We start from the raw sequence: 14,909 nt of genomic DNA, 5'->3' as shown, positions 1-14,909 counted from the left end.
AGTTTTTGTGCTCCTGATGACACAATCAAGTCTAAACCAAAGATGAGTGGGTTTCTTCCAGTACTTGCTTTAGCTAAAATTCAGCTCACAGTGCAAGTCTGGAGTCATTTCGGATGAAACCGAGTACGTGCAATAATATGTCTGGCCCTTGTTCCAAAGCTGGGAATTGCATGAAAACAAATATTAATTTCTTTAATCAATAGAGATATCAAGAGCTGAAAAGCTAGGTGCAGAGATGAATGAAGACTAATGAGATCTCATTTGGCAGCAATCACTAGTAATGCCATTGCTGTGGGAGGAAGGAAAGCACATCTTGCTGTCAGTCACGCAAGGATAAATCAGGAGGAGGTCTTTTGAAGCCAGTGGATTCATTTTGATTTATACTGGTGTGACTGAGGGCACAGTTTAGCTCTATGGGAGTTGCAGAATGATAAATACAAGTCCAAAATGGGCCTCTGGATAGGTTGATTCTTTTTTTTTTTTTTTTTCCCTGCAGATGGATAGCTTGGAAAGAAAGAAAGAGCCTTGATCACATAAATATAACCAATGAAATCCAAAGGAATTGTTTTCTGACATCTTTCTTAGTTCTTAATTTGTCATATCCACCCATATTTAGTGTGCTCTGATCATAGCAGTATCTGATCTTCTAGGCACATAAAACCTTCATTGTATTGTTCGAACACGGAAGCACACTAACTCTCCCCCTCCCCACTTTTTCCAGATTTGTCACCTTGGTGTAGACTAGAAGCAAACCCGGTGCTGCCAATAAGCCTTTGAATAGCAGGGCCAATAAATTAAACAATTCAATCTTTAAAAACACTCAGAAAACAGAAAAGAGAGGATGGTTCTAGTGAGGCAGATTGTGATGCAGACATCACTGGTCTGATTTCCATCAGCTTGTTCCTCAAGGAGCTACAGAAAGTTGAATGCAAAAATACGGCCAGGTAGATGGGGTGAGCTTAGGGATCCATTCTACACATATCTGCATTGATGTGTAGATTTGTGGGGCATAAGGGATCCAAAAATAGGACCCTGCATGGTTGGATTTAATGAGCTGTCCCTCCACCCTTCTAGATTTGGAACAACTTCTCTGTAGCCCACAAAATCAACCCGTGGTCAAGCTGTGGTAAGCAGGAAGACGTTCTGACCCTAGAGATTTGCAGAAAACAAAACCTGAAATGTCAGTTTTCAAGAGAAACCGGCTATTTAATTTGATTGTGAAGTTCAGCGTCCAGCTGACTTGATCACAGACAGAAGCATGATCACAAACCTTTCCTTTCTCTCTTAATCCTCGTATGTCAATATAATCTTGCTTTGCCTTGACATTGTAGAAGTCTCTGGAAAGACAACTGCAGATTTTCTAACACTACCTCAGCTACAGATGATGACTGCTGCAGCAGATCTCTTTGAAATAGGCAAATATATTGACAGCTCCCTGAAACAGAAATTCTTCCCAACTGAAGGCGACACAGGTCAAAAGGTCTTGGGAGCAGAAGTGAAATGAATGTAGATAAATTCACTGCCAGAAAGAAGGTAAAGGGACTTGGGGAAACTTCCCGTGTTTCATATCCTCCTGGGGCGGGCCTTACCTTCCCAACGTAGAGAGGGTCGGTTCCCGTGTACTCCTCCAGGACAAAGAACTGGTTCCACACCCAGCTCCGCTTCATACGCTGATGCAGCTTGTCTGACAGGTTGTCTTCTTGCCCCTCAGTGAGGGGCCTGGCACTTCCTGACAGCACAGTTGTAGTAAGGTCCATCAGTCCCCAAAAATACAAGGAGATGCCAAGTCCAAGCAAGTTCTTTGCATTGCTCATTCTACCTGAAGTCCACATCTGTATAGCAGGGCTGACTTAAAAGTCAAAACACAGTATCCTGGATCCCTTGAGAAGAAAGTAGGTCCTGTGTGTAGTCCTTTGAAATGTCCAAGAGAGATCCTGGTTCTGAGAATGGCAGTCTCCTGTAAAGTTAAAGGAAATTCATAGGAGGATTTCTTTTTCCCAAGGTAAAAGAGTTAGCTCAATACGCAAATATGCTATAAAATATTTAATCTTCTATATAAAAATATAATAACAGGATGCACACGTTCTGAAACGAGGAATACTATTACCATACAAGCTGCAGAACTGGAGCCTTAGATACAAAAATTGTCAGGGTTTAGTCAATAAGTAAGAGCTGCCTACTTTGCTAACTTAGCTGCAGTGTTGCTTTATGGTATTGATTGGCATGAGTTAAGTGCATACTCTTTAGAAATATTTATGACCAGAAGTCCTTAGAGAATATTTAGAAACCAGTTCACTCTGGAAAATTATAATAGCTGGTGAACACTTTTTGGCAGCCGTCTTTCTGTTTGGAAACCATGTCATTGTCATTACACACACACGTCTACATAAATACAGATATTATTGCTATACTGCAAACCTTGAATATAATTTCTAGCAGCTCCAAGTTATTTCTAACTTTAATTATTCTTTCAACCTCCCTGTTGCTTGAATTCAGGTTTCACACCCTGCTGCCTCCTCTCTGAGGAGCTGATTGCTGCCACAAGTGCAACATTTCTAGAATTTCAATGGTCAGTTAATCATTTTATAGCCCTCAAAAGGTTTCACACTGCTGACAGTCACATGCTATTGTGTGATAATTCCAAGCAAGTCAAGCTATCACATTTTTCCCTCCACAAGCCTGAAAGACCCGTTTAGGCAGAGGAATGCTGACCTCTGTCAGAGGACACTTTCTCATCAGTCTAGTATCTTTTGTTGTCATGAAGTCAGTTTAGTTGGTGACCTCTCTCCAGGCTATGGATTGTAGCAAACCTTCACCGTTTGCTGAGTTTTCAATGATGTGGTGCTGCACTCAAATTACTCTGCCAAAACACTTCATACATCCTCTCTGGGCCTAGTATTTTTGCTGTCCTATTTAAGAACTCTTTTTTCTCTTTTCAAGGCAAACGGATGCATTAGCAAAGGCACGTGCGGCTCTGAGGCTTAAGCAAGTAGTTCACACTTCATTTTAGTGCTGTTCTAGACTTAAGTCTTTAGGCTTAAATAATTGTTTTATCCTGTGGAAATAAAATGCAGCAGGAGATGTCTTTCAAATATTTCTAACTGAAATCTTGAAAGATGTCAAAATCATAAAAAATATTTTAAAGAAGACTTGCATGATAATATTTTGAAGTGAAGACTGAGACAATGGAATATTATCAACAGAGAAAAAAGTGTTTGAAAATTCCTCAGCATCCAAGCTGATACAGCTGGAGACCTGAGTACACTCAGAAATCTGCTGAAACAGAAATTCAGAATTTAATCCAAAATTTGGTTGAAATCTGAAAAAGGCAGCTTAAGTCTGGAATAGATGTCCACAGGGGAAGTGAAGACAAAATATAGTCTATCTTAGATTAATTTCTACACAAAATAATTTTTCCAAGTATAAAGCCCAGAAGGAATATGACTACACACTGCTCCCAGTCTATACAGTAGTGAAATGTAGCAAGCAACTAACAGGTCTTTTACCTTGAAAAGTTGACAGCCTAAGGCTCAATAGATACAATAAAGAAAGGGCAAACTATAAGCACAGGGCATGGTAAATCTCTGCTAAGCAGAGCAACGTACAGAACTGCTGGTTGTAAGACACTGGCTACGTAATGTGTTAGGGCTTATTGTCTTCAAAGCCAGCTAATGAGGATTTATCTAAGTAGTACAAGCCCAGAAAGACCACAGTAACGTCTCCATGTCTGTCACTTCATGAAAAAGTTGTCAGCTGTTTGTGAGAGCCAGGGACAAGGCACAGCTTGCTGGACATCCACATTCAAAGAAGTCCAAGAGCTACGCGTGCAGTGCTTGCCTCCCTCTGTCCCATCAGTCCTCAGCTCCCACTAGCCAATGCACATTTACACTGGGGAAAGGAGGCTGAAGTCCTCTTCACATAATGGGCATGCCCACCTTGCTCTTGGCATGCTGCCAACAGCAAGACTTTTTTCAGCAATGTCAGGGGGACATTAGTGACAACCCATGTTTCGCTGGTGAATAAATGCGGGCAAGGGCGTCCCACCACCCCTCAACGCGATTTGAGGGAACCCAGCGCTGCCTCAGCTGTGCCACAGGGAGGGAAAGTAGAGGCAGGCTATGATACAGTGGCTAAGGTCCTGCCTGGAGTTTTTACTTTAAAAAATTCCATCTACTGTACAAGCCAGTTACATTTTTGTTCAAGTGAAAAAAGAGGTGATACAACCACAATGGACCAATTCCTGTGGCAACAAGAATTGTGTTTTTAGGTGAACTCCCAAACCACGAATTCAAAACTAATGGTTCCAGATGTCTCCTGCAATTAAGTTCAGTCAACAAGGATCAACAGCTCTCAGGCAAGGCAGTGCCAAGACATGGTTTAATAAACTTGCAGTTACCAGTATAGCTGTAACGAGGCAATAGCAAAAGAAATCTGATCATCAGGATGCTTTTTATGCACATGTGCATTATATTAGCAGAAAGCAAAGTAAGTAGAAGCAGTGAAACAAAGGTCAAGACCAAGGACATAAATGCTTCAGACTCTCTGTGATAACAGCTTTTGTCATTTGAATGTCACTTGGCATCTGAGTGCGGTTCGAGGAGGAACCTTTCTTGAAAACAGTATGCAACTCAGTGGCCCCCAGGAGCAACATCCCATACAGCATTTCCTGTTCCCATTGCAATCTTGTTCTGGTGCACAGCAACTATCAGGAAACTTGCCATTAAGTAATGTAAAGTCTTGTAAAAGGATGTTCCTTCCCTGAATACCAGTAATTTCTCCATTTAATGCCAGCCCACGGAGACATGGTCATATATTTCTGTTAGAACGGAAGAAAGCACTAGTGTTGAGGTGGCACAGATTCTTTTTTTTTTTTTTGGTTAATACCAGAGTTTCTGGTGTCTCATGCCTTTCCAAAACTGTGAGCAAGCAGGCTCAAACTCATCACATTTTGCTTCTCACCTAAAGGCAAATTACTGCTATTAATAACAGCATTTAATCAAGACTGGATCCTCTGTCTCTGCAGTTGAGGGAGAATGAGATTTTTTTTTCTGTCTCAGGTCCTTAGCTGGTATTAAAAGAACAAAAAAGACCTGTTAAGTTCTGGCCTGAGATGCTGCTGCTGTCTCTGAGTGTCTCCTCCCGCAGCTCCACCAACCCTAGGTGTGTACTATAGGCCTCTGGATCTGCAAGGCTTAATGGTCAAGCAAAGTGCTTCTCAGCAGTGTAAAAGGCACTCATGTACACTTAGGGTTTGAACTGTGTGGTAGGACAAGTGACGGCTGAGCTACAGTTAAGGTCATGGATGACTTTAGTCTTTCAGAGGACTCATGCAGATGGCTTCTTCACCAGCTGACTGTGATGGAAGAATATTGGGTCACTTAGACTGTAGACACGACAGTTGGTCAGGATGGTAGCCATATGCTTTGAGTGTGCTAGCTTGGTGGGATCTCCAGCCTTAAGTGGACCTTAGTAGTTTTTGCCATGGATGGATGAGGCAGGCTTTGAGGCAGAGTCTGTTCTTCTGCCTCAGGATGGGTAACTCCTTGCAGGAAGACTGGGGGACCAGTCATACGGGAAGGCACTTGTTGGGATGACTGAGTGAGGCAGAACTGAACCTTTAATGTTCTCTTAATGCAAGTTGTTTCTTGGAGCCCTTCAAAACGGGTTCTTAAGGACATCTGTAAAGATGGAATTGATGAGCCTCCGCTTGTCGTATGAAATAGGTAATACAAATATGTTTCATGGCTCAGCATGGGGATGTGCAAAGTATTTGAAGGCAGTAAAGGGAGGGAAATCTTGTTTTCCTTGCTCACACAAAAAAAATTATTGAGCCCAGGAAGACTGCATGACCAAAATCTGTGGGATTTCTGCTGAGAGTGTTTTATTTTCCTGGAACAATTTAAATGTTGCAGAACCCAGCTCGTTACCCACAATTGAGTACCCCATTGTAATAGGCTTAGCTGCATCTGTGCAGTTTAGATCCCTGCCCCGAAGTGAATGCCTTTCTTGCCCCTCTTTTGTGATGAATATTTGATTGTCAGCTCAGTTGTTTAAGTTACTTTCTCTGTTCTTGCTTTGCAACCATTGCTAAAAGTCCTTTTTCTTGTCACTCAACATTTACAAATATGGCTTTTGGCTTCATAAACACCCATGAAGACCTCACTGAACTCTGTGCAACTGGTGGTCTATACCTGATACAAAGGAACGGTGTAACTGTTCTACAGAAAAAGAGGCACAATAACGTACTCTCCACCAATGCAAATACAATTTTTTTAAATTTTTTAGCCCATATTATGAATTAAAGTAGGCATATTCCAAATGTGAGCGACTCTTCATGCTCCAATTTTAAAGATACCCCCCCCCCCCATTTGTACTGTAATTAAGCTGTTCTTAATTGAATATTTAATTCTGGGCAAAGATGAAAAGGAAAAAGAAATATCTGCCAGAACCGACTTATAGCATTTCTTGCAAGTGACCCATTTATCTTGTTGACTCTGAAGAGAACAGTACTTCCAAAGAAAAGATAAAAATATTAATAGTTTGGATGACCATATGGGCATTCAGAGAGTTCTACTGGGACTGAAATGTATTGTGCTCAATACATATTTACATAAATGCCAAGGATTTTATAGTCAAAAAGCTCAGTCTTGAAAAGGTTTATAGACGCGCTTAGTGTGTTCGTCACGTTGAGAAAGTGGTCTCCCAGAAAGTCAGTAGACTATTTGCATTGAGGAAATTAATGAATGCTTATACCTTTTATGCCTGGTCCTTCCAATGGATTTTGCTGTGTGGACCCAGCACTCGTAGAATGCTACAGACCTTACTGGATCCCACGCAGGCACATCTCCTGAGCAGAGGTAATTCATTTGCAGGAGACATACTACACTGAGAAAGTGGGGAAGAAAGAGGCAATCACTTTTAAATTCCCTCCTCCACTTTCTCTGTACATAAACACACAAATACGTGTGATATTTCTAGTGTATATATATGTAAATGTTTCTTAGCAGCACATACACTGCACTAGGAATATGTTAATGGAAATCATTTCTCTCTCTTTAATGACACATTTAAAGAGTTTTCCCCCACTATTTCACCACAAGAAACCAAAAAACTCAGTAATGAACAGAGTAGCAAGAAATTAAATTTCAGTGAAAAGCTTTCTCCAAGTGAGTTATTTGCTTTGTTCCTTGAATTTCTTGTGATATTTTAAAACCAAGGTGGGGATGTGAGCTTTTTAGCCCCATTCAATGGATTCTTCTTTCATATTTTCACAGATTACTTCTTAGGCTTCCTCTACTCTCAGTTGCTCGCAGCTTTGTCGTAAAATGCCTTTGCAATAACCCTGCAGGAGCGCCGGTCAGCAAGAAAGTGTCGGCCGTGTTCTGCATGAGGCAGGCCACCTGCAACAGGCACTGAACACCAAACTCCAGGGATGGAGGCTCCACTGAGCCAGGGTCTAAAGCCTCTTCAGCAATTTATGCAATCCTTCTCTCGTTTTAGAAATCCTAATGCTTGCAGCACCTAAGTTAGGCCGTCTGATTACAGTCCTAAAGGTTTTTGTACTACCAGAACTTCATATCTTTTATCTTTGGCCCAGGCCAGTCGTACTGTTGTTATTATATATTGTTATGCTTCCTGGCCAAGTTTAAAAGAAAACGAAAAATCTAGAGGCACTTGTTCCTTCTCTTGAAAATAGACTGGGCCTGAGCATGTATTTTTATTTTTACTTCATTTTATTGAGATCTTCATAAATACAGTGAAACTTGACAACATACCATATGGTGCATAAACATTAACTCAGAATACAATCCATTGTCATAAAATTACATCTACAGACCAGTCAACAATCTCTCCTGGGACACATCAGTGAACTCATTTTGCTCAAGATCTGAAGTCCTTCAAAGCTACAGAGTGCCTGCAGAGTGAAAAATCCCGCAGAATGACAGAGGGAGTCCCATCGTATAAATCCCAGCCCCATGGCTATAGACGCATAAAAAGATGAAAAAGAATGAAACACACATGCACAATCACAAAGTAAACATTTCCAAAGAAAATGATGCTGATAACTGACATCAGGGGATGCTCTGATCTCCAGCTTTTACTCAGTGTGAGGTACTGCAAATGCTACCATAAAAGAGCAGGACAGAAGTACAAGAGGGTTTCAAAAGCTCCATGCTGGTCTGACTAACTCTGCTCAACTCAGCTTCAATAGGAATTAAGTGAGGAATTGCAAATACATTGGAAAATCCAAATAAATTTCAGATAAAACAATCCATCTTCAATCAAGGATGTGCAAAATTATGTAATACCTATGAAAGTCATACTAATTAAGCTTTCATTATTAAGCAAACAGTCTTTTAGTTCTCACAGTTTTCTGACTACTTTTGCCACGCTGTCAAGAAAAATACTGTACAAGTGACTCCAAAGTGTGACTTGATGTTCATGTAAACTATGATAACCCTCTCAAGCAAGTGTCTTTTCTAAAAAACATAAAGTCCCTCCTCTCCCCCCAAAGGATGACCTTTCCTGCTTGCTTTGCAGCTATACCAGGAGCCTTTGCTCAGACCTGTCTCAAGGCTCCTAAGCAGTACAGGCAAATCTGCAGTGTCCTGCCAAGAATGAGAGGGCTGGGTGAGAAGGGTGGAATTTCCTGTGCTATAAAGAAAGGAAGAAGGAGAAGTTTGGGTCAGGAGTGGGGTGAAGAGCTGGTGGCTGTCAGAGAGGCAGGGTTTCTGCAAAGGCACTGAGAAGATGGATGGTGAATACTGCTGTAACCACCTCAGCTCTGCAAGCTGAAAGGCCAGCAGGAATACAGCTCAGAGATGTGGCCTGCTGCCCTAGCCAGTGGAGTACTTATGCCCTGAACAGGACCTATTCACAACTGTTACAATCCTCTTTTAGAAAAGTGTAGTTACGCCTTCCCTCTATTTTCCCGTTGCTCCGTGCTGCCCACGTCCCTCCCCTCTCCCAGGTCCCAAGCAGATGCCTTGCCTGATCTGCTGTTCCCCTTCAGTGAGATAAAACCTGTTCCTCTTGCACGCCTGGAACGCATTCTGAACCTGATGTATCCCTGTCTGTGCTGCATGGTGGCTACAGTAACAAATGATGTTCTTTAGCTACTAAAGATTGCATTTTGGGTGTGCTAGTCCCTAGAATATGACATATTTCCACGTAGCATTGAAAACTGGACTCTTTCTTATCCCATGGCTGCTGGATAGATGATAAAGCTCCCTGATACCCCCTAAATGCCAAAACTGGAAAAAGTGTTATCTCCTATCTAGAGACAGATATGAGAAGCAGCTGTCTGCCTGGAGCAGACAGAGCTAGTATTTCTTCCCATCATGAAGATAATAATAAAAATTAATGATAGGTAAGGGCCTATGTGCTGTCACTGGCGAAAACAACTTCCTAATTTCATTATGACTGTGTTCCTCGTTAACTTGGAATTTCATACAGCATTCTGACATATTAGCAATGGACCCAAAACAACCCATTTCTAAAAGCAGCTGTTGAAGACAAGAAGTGAATTCTTTTTCCAATCAGAAAATAATATTTGGCTATCTCTCACAATAATTTTATGCACCCACTGGCACATAATGGTTTTTGCTGTTGGGTTTTGGGGTATTTTTTTTGGTTAAAATTGTGTCTGTACTCATAGAGAAAAGGTTGTCGTTAACCTACAAAATAGCTGTAGGTGCTCTAAGAGGTGAAAATCTTTCCTCTAACTCATATTTCTTGAGTCTGACATTGATTCAGCTGTACAACACTGGCATCTGTACCTTGTCTTGACTTCGCTGATTGCCTTCTCTGAGCACAAAGACATGCTACTAACCAACAGGATGAACATTTTCAAGACAACTTCAAGCTGCTGTCTATGAAACCAAACCAGGAAAAGAAGCAGAAGTCTTACAGCCTCTTTCTCTATCTGAGCTGTTAGAATCTGTCTTGTTCTTATCACCTAGCTTCAAAGTGTTTCTAGAAATACAGAATATGAGTGCCTGGCCTTCACAGGACACTTTCAAGCTGAAAGAATAAAGTAAGAAGGAATAAAGACGTGCTGACCTCATTTGTCCCAGAACTCTTCTAATACAGCAAGAATAAGGTTCTTAAAGCCTCGAAAACAACCTCAGATGCTTTGCATGACAGCCTCCAGGTTCTGGTCTTCAGACTCAATTGTTGCAGTCTCCACAGGGAGTGTATGTGAGGTATTATCTAACTGTCCTCTATAAATGTGACATGCACTAACAATACCTCTCATGAAGAGGACTCCATTACCTATTTTCCATCTTCTTCATAATCCACTGCTGGGACATGCTGCCAGCTTTCCCAGCCCCATCTCATTCAGAAGGTGAGTATTCTGGATAAAGCAGTCCCTCTGCCTGGATCAGTTCATGGCTAAGAAGAACTAGCATTTACTAGAATATGAAAAATTTCTTAGGCTTCATCTTGCTGGTAAACTCTTGGCTTGGCAATTTGTTACCAGTGGCTCTTTCACAGGAGATACCAAAACCCAGTGCTCCATCTGTCTTAGTATTCAATATGTAATGGTGATGTAATAGCAGCTTTTGTAAGAGCTGAGGTATTCTTGGCCAAAATTCCCATCCTTCCATTATCTGCTGTGAGCCATCTGGTTGCTGCCCTTCTTCACAGGGGAGGATCTTTTGCAGCTGTTTTGTGTCTGATTTCCCAAGGAAATGAGTTTATGCAGTGATATAATTGCACTGATATTCCATTCATATTGTGAAAGATGGATAGAGATCGCAAAGATTACTGTATTTCTGTCTGCTCCCTGGGAATTAACAGGTACAGTAGTGAAGAGACCCACACTAATGTCCCCACTGAGGAAAGGATGGGCAGTTGCACAATCTCTTTGGCCAGGTGATCATCTTGTATGTGGTTCTAGAGTAGTAACTAAGATGTTTTAGCTGATATGCTAAGTGAACTGGAAGGAGATGAAATTATTGTGTGCATGAAGGAAGAATTATGGGGAAAAGGCATAATTACAATAAACCAGGCTTTGTAGTTCTGCTCCTCTTTGCTTGATTTTAATAGCCTTAGAGGAAAATTTTATCTATATATGAATCCTAGGGACCATCCCACCGCTGAAAGCCTTCTTAGTGATCCAGTGGTGCACACCAGTGCAAACTCTGAGTACGGACCTGAGAGTAAGGTATGGCTTCCTTTCACTGTTCTTCAGTGGTGGTAACCAGCAGGTCATTCAGAGCCTCTTTAATATCTAAGCGTACTTCATCATTAGGTAGGGAGACATCAGCCCGTGTTGGAAGAACCAATGACCCTGACCACAGCACATAAACAGAGGAAGACCCTACTGACAGCAGCTGCATGGGATATCAAGGCCCATTTCTCCCGCTGTTAGTAGTCACTTCATGTAATCCCTCAAATAGTTTGAAGATCCTTTCTTTATTCTCAAGAATTCAGACACAGCATTGCAAATACGCAATCAAAAGAGATCAAGGAAATGCAGAAAATGCAGGAGGGCTTAAAGGAAAGCAAATTAAAATACATTGCAGAAGAACTTCTCAAATGAGATCGCAGCTCTTTTGTTAGCCCATCTGTGTGTGCATTGCAACAAAAAGATTTTTGTTATGTACGTCCTAAATCTGTTCTTTCTTACTGCATTTTTATTAGCAAGTTCTGCACTGTACATTTTTGAGATATCAGGACTGCCCTGCCAGATCAGATCTCTGCTCTAATGTTGAGACTTTTGCCTTTGGAAATTGCCAATAACTGGTACTTCCAAATAGTTAAACTCCCTTTCAGTATGCTTTGGAGGTGATAGTTCAGAAATGAAGGAAATTCTGACAAAAGAAGCCTGACATCAGAACAGCTGTGATTAATAGCAGCAAAGAGGATTATACCAAGAAGCTGGAAAGACAGTGCTTCCCAAGTGGAAATTGAGTGGGCTTCTAGTCTGACACAAGTGGAATCCTAACCAAAGAAGGTGTAAGCAAAGGAGAAAAAGTGATATTTTTCTGAGATATTGAGCTATGGGTTGCTGGGAAAATGTATGAGACTTGAAAGACACGTGTGTGCAAAGTTAAATCTGCCTGAAAGACAGTTGCTCAAGGAAACTTTACTTCCAGGTGAAGCTGAAAAATCCAGCCTTGATGTAATTTTGTTTCTTTCTCTTTGTGTGAGAAATTTGCTTAATTACATGTTTTGTATTTGAAGTTTCAGAGAGGGGAAAGAGAAGTGGAAAATAAACAACAATGGGAATAAGCACCAGTGCTCAATGTTCAGGTCAATACTGTGATACTGCTTGATACACAATCTTCAGTTAATCATAAAGAAGACTGTAATGCTGTGAGATGCTGGAAATGGTGAGAAGAACTCCTTGCTGACCCTTGTCATCAGTTTACGCACTGAAGCATGAGTGTTGATTTCTTCCTTCTGACTGAAGAACCATTTTGTCTCTTTAAAAAATCTAGCAGTATAAATATCATCTTCAGTTTCTCCCAGATTTCACTCTTTTAGTACACCTTCTCTTTTTAAATTTGGAGGAAGCATGAAAAAAAAGGATGGATCTATTTTTACCCCATTAACTTCGGTTGATTTCAGCCAAAAGTCTGCTCTAGTGCCCAAAGAAAACTGACGGGATATTTAGATATTATGTTCTGTCTTCTCTCAAGCCATATAACCTACATTTTTAAAATCTCTTGCCAAATCAATCAGTCCACACAGAATTCACCCTCAGGTACTTCAGAAATTAGCTAAAGCAATAGCCAAAACATCAGTGATTAACTTCACGAGCTTATAGAAGGTGAGGGAATTCCTAGAGGACTGGCAGAAGAAAACCATTATATCTATATTTAAAGGGGGAGAGGCAGTGCGGAAGAGGAACCAGTGAATTATAGAGCCTTCATTCCAACTTCAATACTCGGAAAATTACTGGAACAACCAATTTTTCAGCATCTAGGGGATAATGAGGTGCTAAGGAACAACCAGCATGGATTTGTGAAGAACAAGTTGACAACAAAACAGTCTGATTTTCCTCTCTTTGGTAAGATAACTGGCCTAGCAGATGCGAGATGAGAAAAATGCAATACACCTCGATGTTTGTAAAATGTTTCATGCAACTCCAGTACTCATTGCCAAAGGCAAGGTAGGGGAATATGACCCAGGTGCAATGAGAGTAAGACAGACTGGAAAACAAATCAAAGAGCCACTGTCCGTAGCTCAGTGTCAAACTGGGAGTCAACATCAAGTGGTCCTGCAGGATTGTGCTTCATGACCAGCACTATTCCATGTTCATGCTATCACCTTGGATGATGCAGTACAGTTTTGTAACTACATTACAATTTACAATTACAATTACATTTTGTAATGTGAGGATGACATCAGGCTGGGAGATGTAAGCACTTGGGAAGACAGGGACAGAATTCAAAATGATCTTGATAAATTGGAGAAATGGTAGGAAATCAATACCTGAAAATTCAATAAGTGGAAAGCACAAGCCTTGGAACGGCAAAATCAAATGCCCAGGCATACAGAGGTGCATAACGGCCTAGGAGTCAGCACTGTAGGAAAGGAGCTGACCGCAAACTGAATGGAGCCGACACTTTGATGCATGGGTTCTTGCAAAGGAGGAAAATGCTGCTCTGCTGTATCAACTGGATGTTGGACAACTCGCTCATGTCGCGTATGTCAAGCACTTTTACTGTCATCCTCAGCACAGAAAGGCAGCGCATCACAAATTAAGATACGGGCAGACTCCCAAACTGCTGTCACGAAGACAGTAAGAAATTCGAACAGAGGTCTGGTAAAACAGGACTTATGAAAAGGTTAATAAAATTGTATTTGCTGAGGCTGGAAAAAAATGAGATTTGGGGGAGGGTATAAAAGCAGACTTCAAAAAAGTGTAATACGGACTAACAGGTATAATAATAAGAGTGCTGATCTACTTTTCTTAGTTTCCAGGGACAGGTGAGGCTGTAATAAACCTAATATGAAGCAAGAGGAATGTAGTTTACAAGCAAATCGAACCTCTAAGTATAAGGCGGGTGAAGTATTGGAACAAATAACTGACAGAAACTGTGCAATCTCCATTTTTTTAGCCTTTAAGAAAAGGCTAGAGATTAGTCTATTGGAAGTTATTTAGGTGACCTCTGAACTTGTATCAGAAGCAAAACAGAAGGAATTTAGAAAAGTCCTACATTTCTGTGACCCTGAAAGGCACATAAAATTGCATCTTATAGTGTAAAACAAAATGTTTGAGTGTTCATTATGTCTAGTCATCCTCTGTCATTTCTTTGGGTCTTTTCACCTCTTCCCGTCCTCCTCTATTAGGCTGAATTCACATGTTGTGAATTACCTCTACTGTGTAAGCACTCGAATAAACCAGTCAGTTTTACTAACTGGTAGAGAGAAACCCTACTGGGCATGGATAATAATTTTAAGCGTATGGGAACATAACAAATGAACCCTAGGAAGATCAGTGCTTCTCACGATAATGAGGAAAAACATGCAGCAAAAACGTCATGCTTTCCTTGACCATCTTAGTAGCTTGGTTTTTCCAGGAAAGAGATGATCACAAGGTGCTTGGCAGTGATTGCCGAACTGTGGGGCTAACTGAGAATAAACATTCGCTCCAGCTGCACTTGGATTGCCCTCGTGAGTTCCCACTCGTATAACAGCAATAATTTAATGGCAGGTAAATCAGATCCAGAGACTTGTATGCTGAAATGCCGTTCTTTTAGATAATCCCTTCAAGCAGGAAGTTATACCCTTCATCCCAGCATAAGGACTTCTGTGGTGCAAACTACTCTGTAATCTCCCTAACCACACTGCACTGTTGCCTTGCTTCACAAAATGACCACCAAACGATGCTCTATTGATTCAGAAGTGGCTTCTGTTCCTGCATGTGCTAATTGATACTTTATTAAAGTCTA

General features: G+C 41.1%; 1 protein-coding gene across 6 annotated transcripts in view; it reads right to left on the bottom strand.

Moving 5' to 3' along the window:
- CDH20 (cadherin 20) overlaps window positions 1–14,909 on the bottom strand; it is a 123,598-nt gene that overhangs the window by 38,162 nt on the left and 70,527 nt on the right. For 5 of the 6 annotated variants that reach the window (XM_075417147.1, XM_075417149.1, XM_075417148.1 and 2 more), the window contains one exon: window positions 1,590–1,957. In XM_075417147.1, the coding sequence (XP_075273262.1) occupies window positions 1,590–1,832 (243 nt within the window). In that variant the 5' untranslated portion in view covers window positions 1,833–1,957. Of the gene's footprint in view, window positions 1–1,589; window positions 1,958–6,753; window positions 6,805–14,909 lie in introns of those variants that run through there. The other variant, XM_075417150.1, reaches the window with a different exon arrangement.

This window comes from Opisthocomus hoazin, chromosome 3 (genome assembly GCF_030867145.1).
Source record: "Opisthocomus hoazin isolate bOpiHoa1 chromosome 3, bOpiHoa1.hap1, whole genome shotgun sequence".
Taxonomy (NCBI): domain Eukaryota; kingdom Metazoa; phylum Chordata; class Aves; order Opisthocomiformes; family Opisthocomidae; genus Opisthocomus; species Opisthocomus hoazin.
Note: the sequence above shows the minus strand (reverse complement) of the source record. Positions and strands in the feature narration are given on the sequence as shown.